The 12,479-nt window shown below is 38.5% G+C and overlaps 1 protein-coding gene across 1 annotated transcript in view; it reads right to left on the minus strand.

The window, feature by feature from the left end:
• LOC126456085 (uncharacterized) overlaps positions 1-10,653 on the minus strand; it is a 41,301-nt gene extending 30,648 nt beyond the window's left edge. Inside the window, exon 1 of the mRNA XM_050091840.1 lies at positions 10,515-10,653. Coding sequence (XP_049947797.1) covers positions 10,515-10,593 — 79 coding nt within the window. The 5' untranslated portion in view covers positions 10,594-10,653. The remainder of the gene's footprint in view (positions 1-10,514) is intronic.
• Positions 10,654-12,479: the final 1,826 nt, after the last annotated feature.

Here is a 12,479-nt window from a genome sequence, read left to right on the forward strand (position 1 = left end):
GAACAACTTAAAAGTCTTCTGCCCCTCTCCAGGAACCACACATTTGTCTGGCCTCTCAAGAGATACCCCTCTGTTGTTGCTGCACCTATGGTATGGCTATTTGTATCACTGAGGCATGCAAGTCTCCCCACCAATGGCAAGGTTCATGGGAGGACTTCCACTGTCTAAATGACAAACCCACCAGGGTCAGTGCTTGCTTAGATAACGTAATATGCAACTTTCAGCCAAATAAAACTGAATTTGCTACCGTAAACCTCAGGATATGAGATCATACAGGTTTATGGCTTAGGCACCCTATAAGCAACAAAACAGACAGTTCTTCAACTGAACCAGGAAGAGTAATCAGGCCAATTAATGGACATAAATTGAATCAGTTAAAAACCAAACCTTAATCACATAAACTGGGAGACAGTACTTACTAATGATATGTTTGCCAATGATTAAACACAGAAATTTTTAGGATTATTAGTAGAAAATCTTGACTCATGTCATCCCAAATATCGCAGAAAACCTCCAAAGCAGAACTGGAGTAATAAACTGCAAGAAATGAGAAAGTGGTACATGCCACAAATGTGCAAACATAGGGAAGAAATGATGGTGCCCTATGACAGATTGCAACAGAATCAGGCTGAAAAGGAAGTGTACATAGCAGCAAGAAGGGTGTATAGATCAGAAATTGGAGCAGCCAAGAGGAAAGCCAATGACAGTTACATACTCAGTTCGACAAATAAGTGTAAAGCAGCATGGAAAGTTGTCAAAACAGAGATAACTTCCAAAATAAAGACAACAACAGTCCAGTTCAACCAAACACCTTAAATCCACACTTTACCAGTTCTGGCTCAAATAAAAATCTCAGTGAAGATGCAAACAAAGCTGTAGTTTTGCTTCCATCTCTAGACAGTAAGCAACAAGACAAGTTCTGCTAGACTCGAGTATCCTACAGACAGGTTAGTGAAGCAACTGCCAAACTTAGTAACTCAAAAGCAGAAGACTTCTATGGACTTTCAAATCATCTAATAAAAAATATAAAGAAAGAAATTCGACTGCTACTAACCAAAATCATCAAGCAAATGCTACATGAAGGAATCTTCCCAGATTGCCTAAAATTACTATAGTATCCCCTGCCCTCAAGAAAGGTGATGAAGCATCTCTTGATAACTATCATCCCATCTCACTCATACCAGTCACGTAAAAATTATAGAATACTGCACGCACATACAGATGAACCAGCACTTTGAGCAAAATAATCTACTTAGCTCATCACAATATGCATTCAGATTTCATTTCTCCACTGTAAAAGCAGTTGAGACTATCATCACAAAATTACGTGATTCTTTTGAGACTAAGAAACAGTCTGTGCAACTCTTCTAGATTTGAGGAAAGCTTTTAACACTGTCTCCCATAGTATACTTATAAAAAAGCTCCAATACTATGGAGCTGGAGAGGAAGCTCTTCACCTCATTGAGTCATACCTAAGTAACAGAAAGCAGGTGGCAACTATAAACAGCCAGAAGTCAGACTCATTACCTATTACAAAGGGTGTTCCAAAGGGCTCAGTACTGGGTCCATTCCTGTTAATTATGTGTGTATGTGTGTGTGTGTGTGTGTGTGTGTGTGTGTGTGTGTGTGTGTGTGTGTGTGTGTGTGTGTGTCTATAACTTACCTTCTTTTTGCCTGGCCAGGCAGTACTGTATGCAGATAATACACCTCTAATCACACAAGTTGATGATACAGAGGAGTTGCGACATAATGTAAGCACAGCTATGGACCGATGCACTAACTGGTTCCATGCAAATTATTTACAGATTAATAACAATAAAACTGAGGATATTGTTTTCAATTTAAGTGTCTCCAATGAACATCAAAAAATAATTAATCAAACTCTTAGGTTTCCACATAGATTGGAAACTAAGCTGGGCGAGTCATACAGAAAACTTATGCTCAAAACATTCTCAAGTAATTTATCTGTTGAACAAAGTGAGGAATAATGTAAATAAAATTCTACCAGTACATGCAAATTTTGCATTTCTTCACTTCCACTTTACCCATGGAAACCTTTTATGCCATAATTGCCCCAGCTCAAAAACTGAATTCAAGTTGCAAAAATAGGCTTCAGATGTACATCAGCACTGATTCCAAGAGAATCCTGTAAAGACCACTTCAAAGAGCTCAACATTATGTCAGTCCCAAGCCTCTATATGTAATGTTGCCTTCTCAGTGTTACAAAGAACTTAAATAATTTTAACATTAAGATATCTGTACATCATCACAACACATGAACTGGACAATCAATTGACATACCCTACAATAGGTAGCAAAGGTTCACAACTGCCACAAGTATCTAGGCCCCAATTTTTCAATAGATTACCAAAAGCTCCACATTCTGTTCACTATAATACATCCAAGAACGTTGTAGCAGAATGGTTTAAGAAGGAAGCATACTACTCCCTGAAAGAATATGAGCAATTAGAGTTATGTGACAGAAGGTTCTGACTACTGTCACATAAAGTGGTAATAAATTACTAGTTAAAAGTTTTTTACATACATAATTCTCCCATTATATGTAATAATGTATCACTTATGTAAATATCTTGAAATTTTTATGTTCTTTGTGTACCTTCGTTTTGTATGTAAATAATTAAGCCAATAACATGTAAAATGTTTGATAGTGGATAAATTCAAATAAATTCAGTGGAACGAAGGTAAGGTGATGAAGGAGGCCAGGCAAATAACCATGCTAGCACAAATATAGTATTGCATTCTCTTATTCAGTAGACCATTTTCCAACATGTTTATGCATGTGGAGAGGCACTGTGTCTCTGTAAACTTGCCTGTCATGGCAGATGTATCAAGAGTCCCATTTCTGTCATGTTTCTCATGTAAGGAAACTGTCCTAGTGACAAGGAAAATCCAGTACCTAATGGATTTCAATGAAGACAATATATGAGGGGAAATCATAAAGTTTTAATTATCAATATTATGAAAAGGAAAGTTGCTGAGTCACAGATAGGCACAACAAAAAGACTCTCACAATTATAGCTTACACACACACACACACACACACACACACACACACACACACACACCTGCACTCTCAGGAAACTGAAACCACACTGCGCGAGCAGCAGCAGAGGTGTATGATGGGAGTGGTGACTTGGTAAGGGAGGAGACTGGGGGGGGGGGGGGGGGGGGGATTGATTGATTGATTGATTTCTTTATTAATCCATGCAACAATTTACATTGGGTGGGTTTTGTCAGCAAAATCATAGACAATACAATATACCTACAATTATACACATAAAATTGGTATTTACACGCATTTTTGAGGTATCTTAAATTAGTTTTATATCCTTATGTAATTTGTAATTTTCTTATAGTACTGTACAATTCTGGATTTCATATTATAATAATTTCCTCATGTATTACAATGCAGGCTACTTTAATTACACTACATGTTTTAATTCAGATAGTCTGTTACTGCGTAATAACTTTTATTTGATAAAAAATTTTTTAGTTTTGTTTTGAACTGTCCAATTGTGTCAATATCTTTTACTTTTTGGGGTAATTTATTATATAATTTAATGGCATTGTAGAACAAGCTCTGTTGAGTTTTAACTTTATTTTTCCTCTCTAGATGCAGATTGTATTGGTTTCTAGTTTCATAGCTGTGGGGTGGCAGACAGTGAAGTGCTGCAGATTAGACAGAGGACAGGAGAGCAATGGGGAGGGGAGGGGCGGGAGTGGGGGGTGGGGGGAAGTAGCGGAAAGGGAGAGAAATAAAAAGACTGGGTGTGGCGGTGGAATGATGGCTGTGTAGTACTGGAATGGGAACAGGGTAGGGGCTGGATGGGTGAGGACAGTGACTAACGAAGGTTGAGGCCAGGAGGGTTACGGGAACATAGGACGTATTGCAGGGAAAGTTCCTACCTGTGCAATTCAGAAAAGCTGTTGTTGTTGGGAACGATCCATATGGCACAGGCTGTGGAGCAGTCACTGAAATGAAGGATGTCATATTTGGCAGCGTGTTCAGCAACAGGGTGATCAATTTGTTCCTTGTCCACAGTTTGTCGGTGGCCATTCATGTGGACAGACAGCTTGTTGGTTGTCATGCCTACATAGAATGCAGCACAGTGGTAGCAGCTTAGCTAGTAAATCACATAACAGATTTCACATGTTTCATGTGATGGTGCATGTGGGAACTTTCCCTGCAATACATCCTACGTTTGTGACGAAGCAAGCTGGGATATTTTTAACTTCCCTTTTTGTTTTGTCATCTGCCTCCTTAAAATTCATTCTTACAATTTTAACTAATCACCATTAACATATGCAAGTGTAATCTGCATTTTCATAAAAGAGAAAGGTTGGCCCTCAATTTTAAAGAATATAACACCAGACCCAATTTTGTGCTTAGTTTTATGTATGTAATTGATTCTGTAATTTATTTCGACTATTCCTAGTTAGTATTTTTTGTTATAGGCTGAAATCAATAATTGTTTCATAACATAAATTCTATTGTTGACATATAAACAAATATAAATTCTGTAATAACTGGAAATATTTGGAAGACGAAATACTAGTAATCTTAAAGTATTTATTTGGCTCTCTTTGAAAACATGTTAGCAAAGCCACCCATTAATTAATTCCAAGGTAGTTAACAATTTTGTCAAAAGTATTGTTTGCGTAACAATATCAGCTAATTTCATCATTTAAACAACTAATTCAGCGTAATGCTTGTAGTAGATGAAACTGTTAAAAAGAACAAATTCTTCAATGTATTCAGTTAATTTAATGAGTTAAGCTTTAATTGTAATTTCTGTAAATCTAACTTTGAACAATGTTTAGCTTCAGTACCTATCTATTGTTGTGATGATATATAAGGGCCCGGTGTTTGGTTACGAGACAGTCAGTCCACACACAAGTTTCACACGAAGAACCTGTGTTGGTTAGAATGACAACAATGCATCAACTTAACAGTGAAATAAGTGTTACACCAATAGGTCATGTGTTAAACTAGTGTCTGTTCCATATGTACCTGATTATTCCGAAAAAACTGTGAATTATATGTGGTTATGTTTTTACTGCTCATAGATGTTCAACAGGAAACTATTGTAGCAATAGGTGGATGTTCATCTGCAAACTATTAATGAGGCTTATGGGAAGTTACAACAATTGCGCACTGCCCATATATAACTGTGTATTATTGGGGGGTTGTGAAAAGTGAAAGTAAAAGACTGTGAAATGCAAACTCTGCATCTGTCGGGTACATTATTTATAATAGACAGTACTGGACATCCATCTCCTCTTTTTCCAGCCAGTACGTCGACACTGAGGACAACAAATGAATAAATAAAACAAAGTAGGTGAATTGCTACACGTTCCCATGACCCTCCTTACCTCAACCTTCATTAGCCACTGTGCTCACCCACCTAGCCCCTTTCCTGTTCCCATTCCAGAACTACACAGCCGTCATTCCACCACTCCACCCAGTCTTTTTATTTCTCTCCTTTCCTCCCACTCCCCCTCCCCACCCCCCCTCCCCACCTCTCCCCAGCCCTCTGCCTAATCTGCATCACTTCACTGTCCGCCACCCCCACCATACGATCCCTCCCCGTCCCCGCCCCAGTCTCCTCCTTACTCCCACCCAGTCATCACTCCCATCATGCACTGGTGCTGCTGCTCACAGTGTGGTTTCAGTTGCCATATGGTGAGTAGCGACTTGCCTTCTCATAATAGTGTTACATCCCATCCTGGATTTTCCATTGTTTCGGTTTTAATTATCATATTAAAAAAAAAGAGCAGAAAACTGGCCAATGGTGTTATTTACTTATTTATCTATCACAATCTGTGAGATCACTGGTTCAAGTTTGTTGGTCCCCTTTCGGGTCTATTGTTTTTTACCTTTGCCCAGTTCCCATAATCTTTTTTCCCCTTCAACCTATCTAGTTAAAATGACACATGTTCTGATTCACTTGAAAGGCACAAATCTTTGCCTCCTGTTCACTGATTTTCTTGTCTCTTTTGCAGGGTCTACAGTTCCATGGAGAGCCTCACTGCAGTCCCAATACAGTCACCCAATTCAGTTCCTCCATACAGGCACCCAAGTGAAGCTCTAGTCCACAATCTACACATACTACTACTTGTCTGATTATCCTACAGTAACACCTACACATATCACACCTTCCAACACAGACTAGACACTTAAAAATAGAATTTTATAGCATAAGAATGGTGCTGTGATGTGGGGATGCTATTGTGTACCAAGGTAGCAAAATGTACCTGAAAAAATGCACAAAACTATTACCTAACATTATTTTTGGAGCAGATAATTAAAACTTTATAACTACCAACTGCATCTTTTGCCATGTGCTAAAGATTGTTGTTGAGGGGACCATTAATTGTATGATGTGGATGGCTGCTTTAGAATACACTCATGCAACAAACTCAGTGTTTGCTAACATGACCTTGACTAGTCAGCTTGGGTGACATTCTTTGAGAATCCAAAAGTAATATATCTACATTAAGGGTAATCTTAGTGCCTAGTGATATAAAGTTAGAAAGGATACTTATGTGAGGTTTGTTGGGAGTTACAAATTTTACTTCTTTCTATATGCTATTGTACGAATTAAGCTAGCCAAAAACAATACATGTGTCTGTTTACATAACAGCTGGTATACAATGTGTATCATTTCATAGGACATTCTCCCTTTCATAATATATGTTTTTCAATTTCAGGGCTAGCACAGGTGGCAGTTGGAGGGTTCATAGGACAAGCCTTACAGTAGGGACAGTCACAGGGGTAGGAGCCATAGAGTAGGGAAATGGGTGAAGAAGGAGCATAGAATGTGCCCATGATTTTGAGGAGACTGGGTAAGTGTGGGGTAAGTGCAATGAAAAGCTATTCTATGTGTGGTGGGCAAAATGTCAGACAGAAAGGACCTCCTTTCAGGGCATGTTTTTAAGAAGTCAAAGACTTGTCAAAGTACCTGATTAACACATTTAAGAATAGGATAGTTCTAAGTGACAGGAGGTGGCATTTGAGGCAAATGTTTTTGTGCAGATGCAAACTCTTCACAGCATTCTCATCTCAGCCTTCATTGGGTGTAATTACTCCACCAGCTTAATTCAAAAGCAGATTCTGGGAACATTACATCCAATTCCACTACTGCTGATCCCTCCAAAAAAACTTAGGAGTATACCTCTTGTCACTTAGTAGCATCCTGGTCTTGAATGTACTAATCGTCTGCTTCAAGAATACTGTGACTTTGCTCACTCGCCAAGTCTCTACAGTATCCTAGTCAGACTTCATGCTCCTACTGACCCTTTTCCCTACCTTATGGCTCCTACCCTTGTGACCATTGCTGCTGTAAGACTTGCATGATGCTCCCTCCTAGCACCACCTATTCCAGCCCTATAACTGGCAAAACATATACTATAAAAGGAAGGCCACCTGTGAAACAACATATCATGTACCAGCTATTATGTAAGCACTGTTTGGCCTTCTAAATTGGTGTGATTACCTCAAAGTTATCAGTCATGGTGAATGGGCCCAGACAGGGGGAGTATACTGGCAACACACAATATCCTGTTGCAGAGAGTATGATCTACAATATGACAGTTGTGGTCTTGGTGTCTGTTTCATCACAAGTGCCATTTGGATTCTTCTCCCTGACACTAAAGTGCGCGTCATTTATGTTGGCGGCTGAGTTTGGGTTCGTTCTGCGCATCTGACATCACAAAACACAGTCAGCCAATGAACAGAGAATGACGTTGCCATATCTAGATTGCCGTGCAGAGCATGAATGAGTGTTTTAGAAACGTTCAGTCATAAATAAAGTAATAGAACAAAAGCAGTGTCTTGATAGCAGACTTTCTTTTACAGAAAGTTTGGAAATAGCATTCTTTATACTAATTGCTTCACATTCTATTAATTAATTAAACCAAACAAGCAATAAGCCTCCTAATTCAGGCGATAGCAAGGAAAGGTGTTTGTATCAATCTCACGAACCGCTTTTTCGCAATAAAGAACAGCGGTAATTGTTTATTTCCTATTGTGCTTCGATGAAGCGTGAGTAATTCATAGTCATACCAACAGTGTTTGTCAGTATTTTGTGTGACGTGTTAGTCCTCATGGCGTACTATAATCAGACGAGCTGCGTTAGCGTAACGGTTAAGGTGTTGGGCTTCTACGTGAAAGGTTAACAGTTCAAAACCTTGTGTGGTACTTAATATTTTCATTATTTAAAAACAATATCGAAGTGCCTTACTTCACGAATTATATTCGTTTGAATGCAATTTTTTGAAACTTCTAGTGCTTTGTCTCTTCATTAACCCTTTCCCTGCTGCAGACACGTGCTCCCCCCATTCCGCGCTGTGCGTGATTTTGTCATCACTGCACTTATCATGCGATTTCACAAAAAGTACTTGGCCCAAAAATTTGATTTTTTCACGTCTTCTTGACTGATACCTTCCCCCATAAATGACTTAATTTTGTTTCGATGTTCAACGCAGTTATTGTGCAGCATTAAATGTAGTAAACCACTGCACGAAATTTTGAAGAGTTTGCAGAGGTGGAAGTCCATAGCGTATACTTTCCATATGGTCGATTTTAGTTGCCACTATGTTGAGAATGAAATGTATATGTGCCATACCTTCAATTGAATGAAGTGCTTTAAAAAAAGCCAAACACGTCTGGTGTAAATAAAACTTTTGTTACAGTCGTTAAAGACGGAATATTTCTCAATATTACATACGACACCTATGTGGTACATAAATGAGATATTGTTATACAGTAAATTTTATATGAAATTTAGGTATCTTGTCCACATTTCATTCTCAACATCGTGGCAACTAAAATCGACCATACGGAAAGTATACTCTATGGACTTTTACCTCTGCAAACTCTTCAAAATTTCTTCCAATGGTTTACTATTTGGGGGGAAGGTATCAGTCAATAAGATGTGTAAAAATCAAATTTTTGGGCCAAATAGTTTTTGTGGAATCGAATGATAAGTGTGTCAAAGCAGTCGGAACACGGTGTGTCTGCACAGGCGAGCAGTGCAGTGACAAAATCGCGCACAGCGCGGAATGCAGGGAGCACGTCTTTGTAGCAGCGAAAGGGTTAATGCGGCCTTGGTGGCTTTACTTCATGAACTGCGCGCTCCCCCCTAAACATAAGCTTGCGAACTATGCTATACTATGGCGCTGCTTCTATTGGCGCGTGCGTCATGTGCAACTGGCAACGCAGCAATCTCCCGTGTCTGGGCGGGCATGCGCGAGCCGCCAAGATAAAAGAATTCAACTATAGTTTCTCAGAGCTCCACAGGAGGGAACTGGTGTTACAACATTTCCTCAGTTCTCAGCATGCAACTGGCCTTAATTTACATCAGTTTCTTCAGTTTCAGCATTTCTTCTCAATAACTATTCATTTCTTTGATCTCTTTCAGTTTTCTACACCTTTTGTTTTCTGAACTGTCATTTTCCCCTGCCCTCCCATCTCTACCACAAATAATTCACTTAGCTTTATACACTAATTAACTCTTGCACAGTGTTTTCTCAGTAACTGCTGTCTTGCTTATTATTCTTATCTTCCATCTCCAAGCTCTCAGGTTTCCAAATCTTGTTTGATGCAGTTCTTAACAATTAATCTTTCCTTCTCATCCTGTCCAGTAAGTTTACCCTGAACCAGGGTTCTGGGTGACTTTTCCATAGGTCTCCCCATTTCTTAAACCTTGCCAGTCCTTTTCATTTGTCCATCTTCCTTCGCCTTTAGTCCTTCTGCTGGAAGAAGGAGCCACTGGCTTCAAAAGCTTTTACGTTTTCTTAACTTTTATATGTGTTTTCCACTGCTGCCAATTGTTGACAAGATTTTTTATCCATCCAATTATAAAATAGTGATTGTAAATCATAGGTTAAATATTTCCCATTACTTAAAAGAAGTACTGCACAGCAAACAGACATATGATATGTTCCTTTACAAGGCAACAAAAAGAAATTAAACCAGCATAACAATCAAACCTTGTGTTCTTTATGAGAAAGCACATGCATGCACACATACAATGCAGCCTCCTCCCTTCCCTGCTCCTCTATTCTCCCTGAACACAAAGCTGATAGCTGAGCTACAGTATTCAAAACCTTCTTCATGTTCCTATATGCTGCTAACTCCATTTTCTATGGCAGGGATTTCAAAATTTTTTCTCTTATGGAACACTTTGAGAATCCTGATACTTTGACAGAACACTGAGAACTCTGTTAGTTTGATGGAAAACCTTGCTTATTTTGAAGGTTAAGAAAATAGGAAGAATTTGTTCTACTCAGTGATTACTTCAATTTTAAATGAGATAAACTGTTAAAAAATCATGTCATTAGTAGTTTTTCCCTGAGCACTTATTCAATTTCTGGAGAACACTGTTATGTCATGGAGCATAGTTGGAAAAACTATGCCTTATGGTGAATCCTTATGTCAAGCATATGTACTTTTCATTATAGCTACTGTTGAAATAAAAGTCATCACTCACCATCAGAAAAGATACCAAGGGATATAATTTCCTCTGGAGGAAATCCAAAATCAGCAAGCCACAGATGTACAACATTCATTATCGCTCTAATTGCAGCCAGAGACAGATGATGGTGTGCCTTTGACTTCTTATTGTTGTTCTGTGAATGAATGTATTTACATATCAATGAATTGCACCAACACTGTCATAAGTCAGTGAACATTTTTAGTTGCTTTACTTAATATACAGTTAAGGTAAAAATTATAACTGAAGTAAATGTAACAAACACCACATGTTTAGTTGAGAAGATTAAAATCATCACTGCTTTCAGACAATGTCCCATAGAGGTAACAAACTGTAAACACACACATACACACACACACACACACACACACAACACAACACAACACACACACAACTGCATGATGGGGAGGGTTGAAGAGGAGCTGCCTTGGCACAAGCGAAGTGGAGGAGTAGAGTGGAGAAGGAGTGGTTTAATTGTAAAATAAAGGTGGCAGAGGGGGACTGCAGAGAGAGAAGTGTGGATTTTGATAAATAAATATACAGATGGGTAAAGCAAGCGTGTTGTCGGTGGAGGGGGCTGGGAGAGTGGGGAGTAGATGTGGATGTGGGACAATTTATTTATTTTCTGTCCATATAACAAAAAGTTTTTGGACATTGTCAGGAAAATTTAGCTTACATTACACATATACAGTAAAATATTTACAGTCTTTCATAACATCATATGGATCAGACACATGTCTGTACACACTATTTTTCAAAAGGGCACTAAAAGTAGGTTCCTCTAGAGTGTAACACAATTTAGCTTATATTTATAATAGTACAGTACACATAATACAGTGTATAATTACATTCTTTCATACCACTGATAGATCAGAGACATTGTCTATATACACTGTTTTCCAAGATGGCACTACAACTTTAAGTCCTCTATAAAGTAACAACACTCATCTATTAATAATTGCTTGAGTCTACTCTTAAGCATATTTAGATTTGCTTTCTTGAGTTCACAGGGTAGTGCATTGTAGAAAATTGCTCCCATTCTATGTGGGCTGTGGTCCGTTGCCTTTTTATTGGTCACAATTCTATGAAAATTTTCCCTTCTCTGTGTATCATAGTTGTGTACATTACTGTTTGTCATATTAAATTCAGGATTTTGTTTCACAAACATGACTGTCTGCAGTATATATACATGGAGTACACAATAAGAATTTTATATTTTCTAAAGATGTCTCTGCAAGCAAGACTCTCTCTTCTTCACCTTGGCTACCATTCTTACTGCCTTTTTTTGTAATCTAAAAAGTCTATCTATATGAACTGCTGATGCCCCTCCCCTCAATACCATACTGAAGGTGCAGATGAATCAACCGAAAATATATTTGCCTTAAAGTATCATGGTCCAAGAAGGCTGAGACCCGTTTCAGTAGACACACATTTCTACTGATTTTCTTGCAAGTATTATCTACATGTTCTTTCCATGATAAGTGTTCATCAACAACGATGTCCAAAAGTTTTTGTGAATTTGCATATGCAAGACCCAATGGGGATGTAAATACAGTACCAGTTACGGCAGCATTATAACTGAGGATGGACTTCATTATTACCATTTTGTCTTTATTTACAAGAAGCTTGTTTGCTGTAAGGTATGCGGACAGAGTATTGAAACTGATCTCATTACTGTTAGCTGCAGACTGCATATCACTGCTACAGCTGATGAAGGAGATGTCATTGGCATAGCTTACAACCATGCAATTTTGGGATTCAAATAAGTTATTTACATATACGAGGAACAGAAAAGGCCATAGTATGCTTCCTTAAGGCACGCCACATTGAAGTGTCCTGAAGGTTGACTTGGTTGTTAGGAGCTGCTCATTATTTTTATAAGTTAGCTTTACACACTGTTTCCTGTCTTTCAAATAGAAGGTAAGTGGAATGAGAATGCTACGGTAGCTCAGTTGGTAGAGC

The sequence above is a fragment of the Schistocerca serialis genome, chromosome 2, assembly GCF_023864345.2.
Source record: "Schistocerca serialis cubense isolate TAMUIC-IGC-003099 chromosome 2, iqSchSeri2.2, whole genome shotgun sequence".
In the NCBI taxonomy this organism is placed as follows: domain Eukaryota; kingdom Metazoa; phylum Arthropoda; class Insecta; order Orthoptera; family Acrididae; genus Schistocerca; species Schistocerca serialis.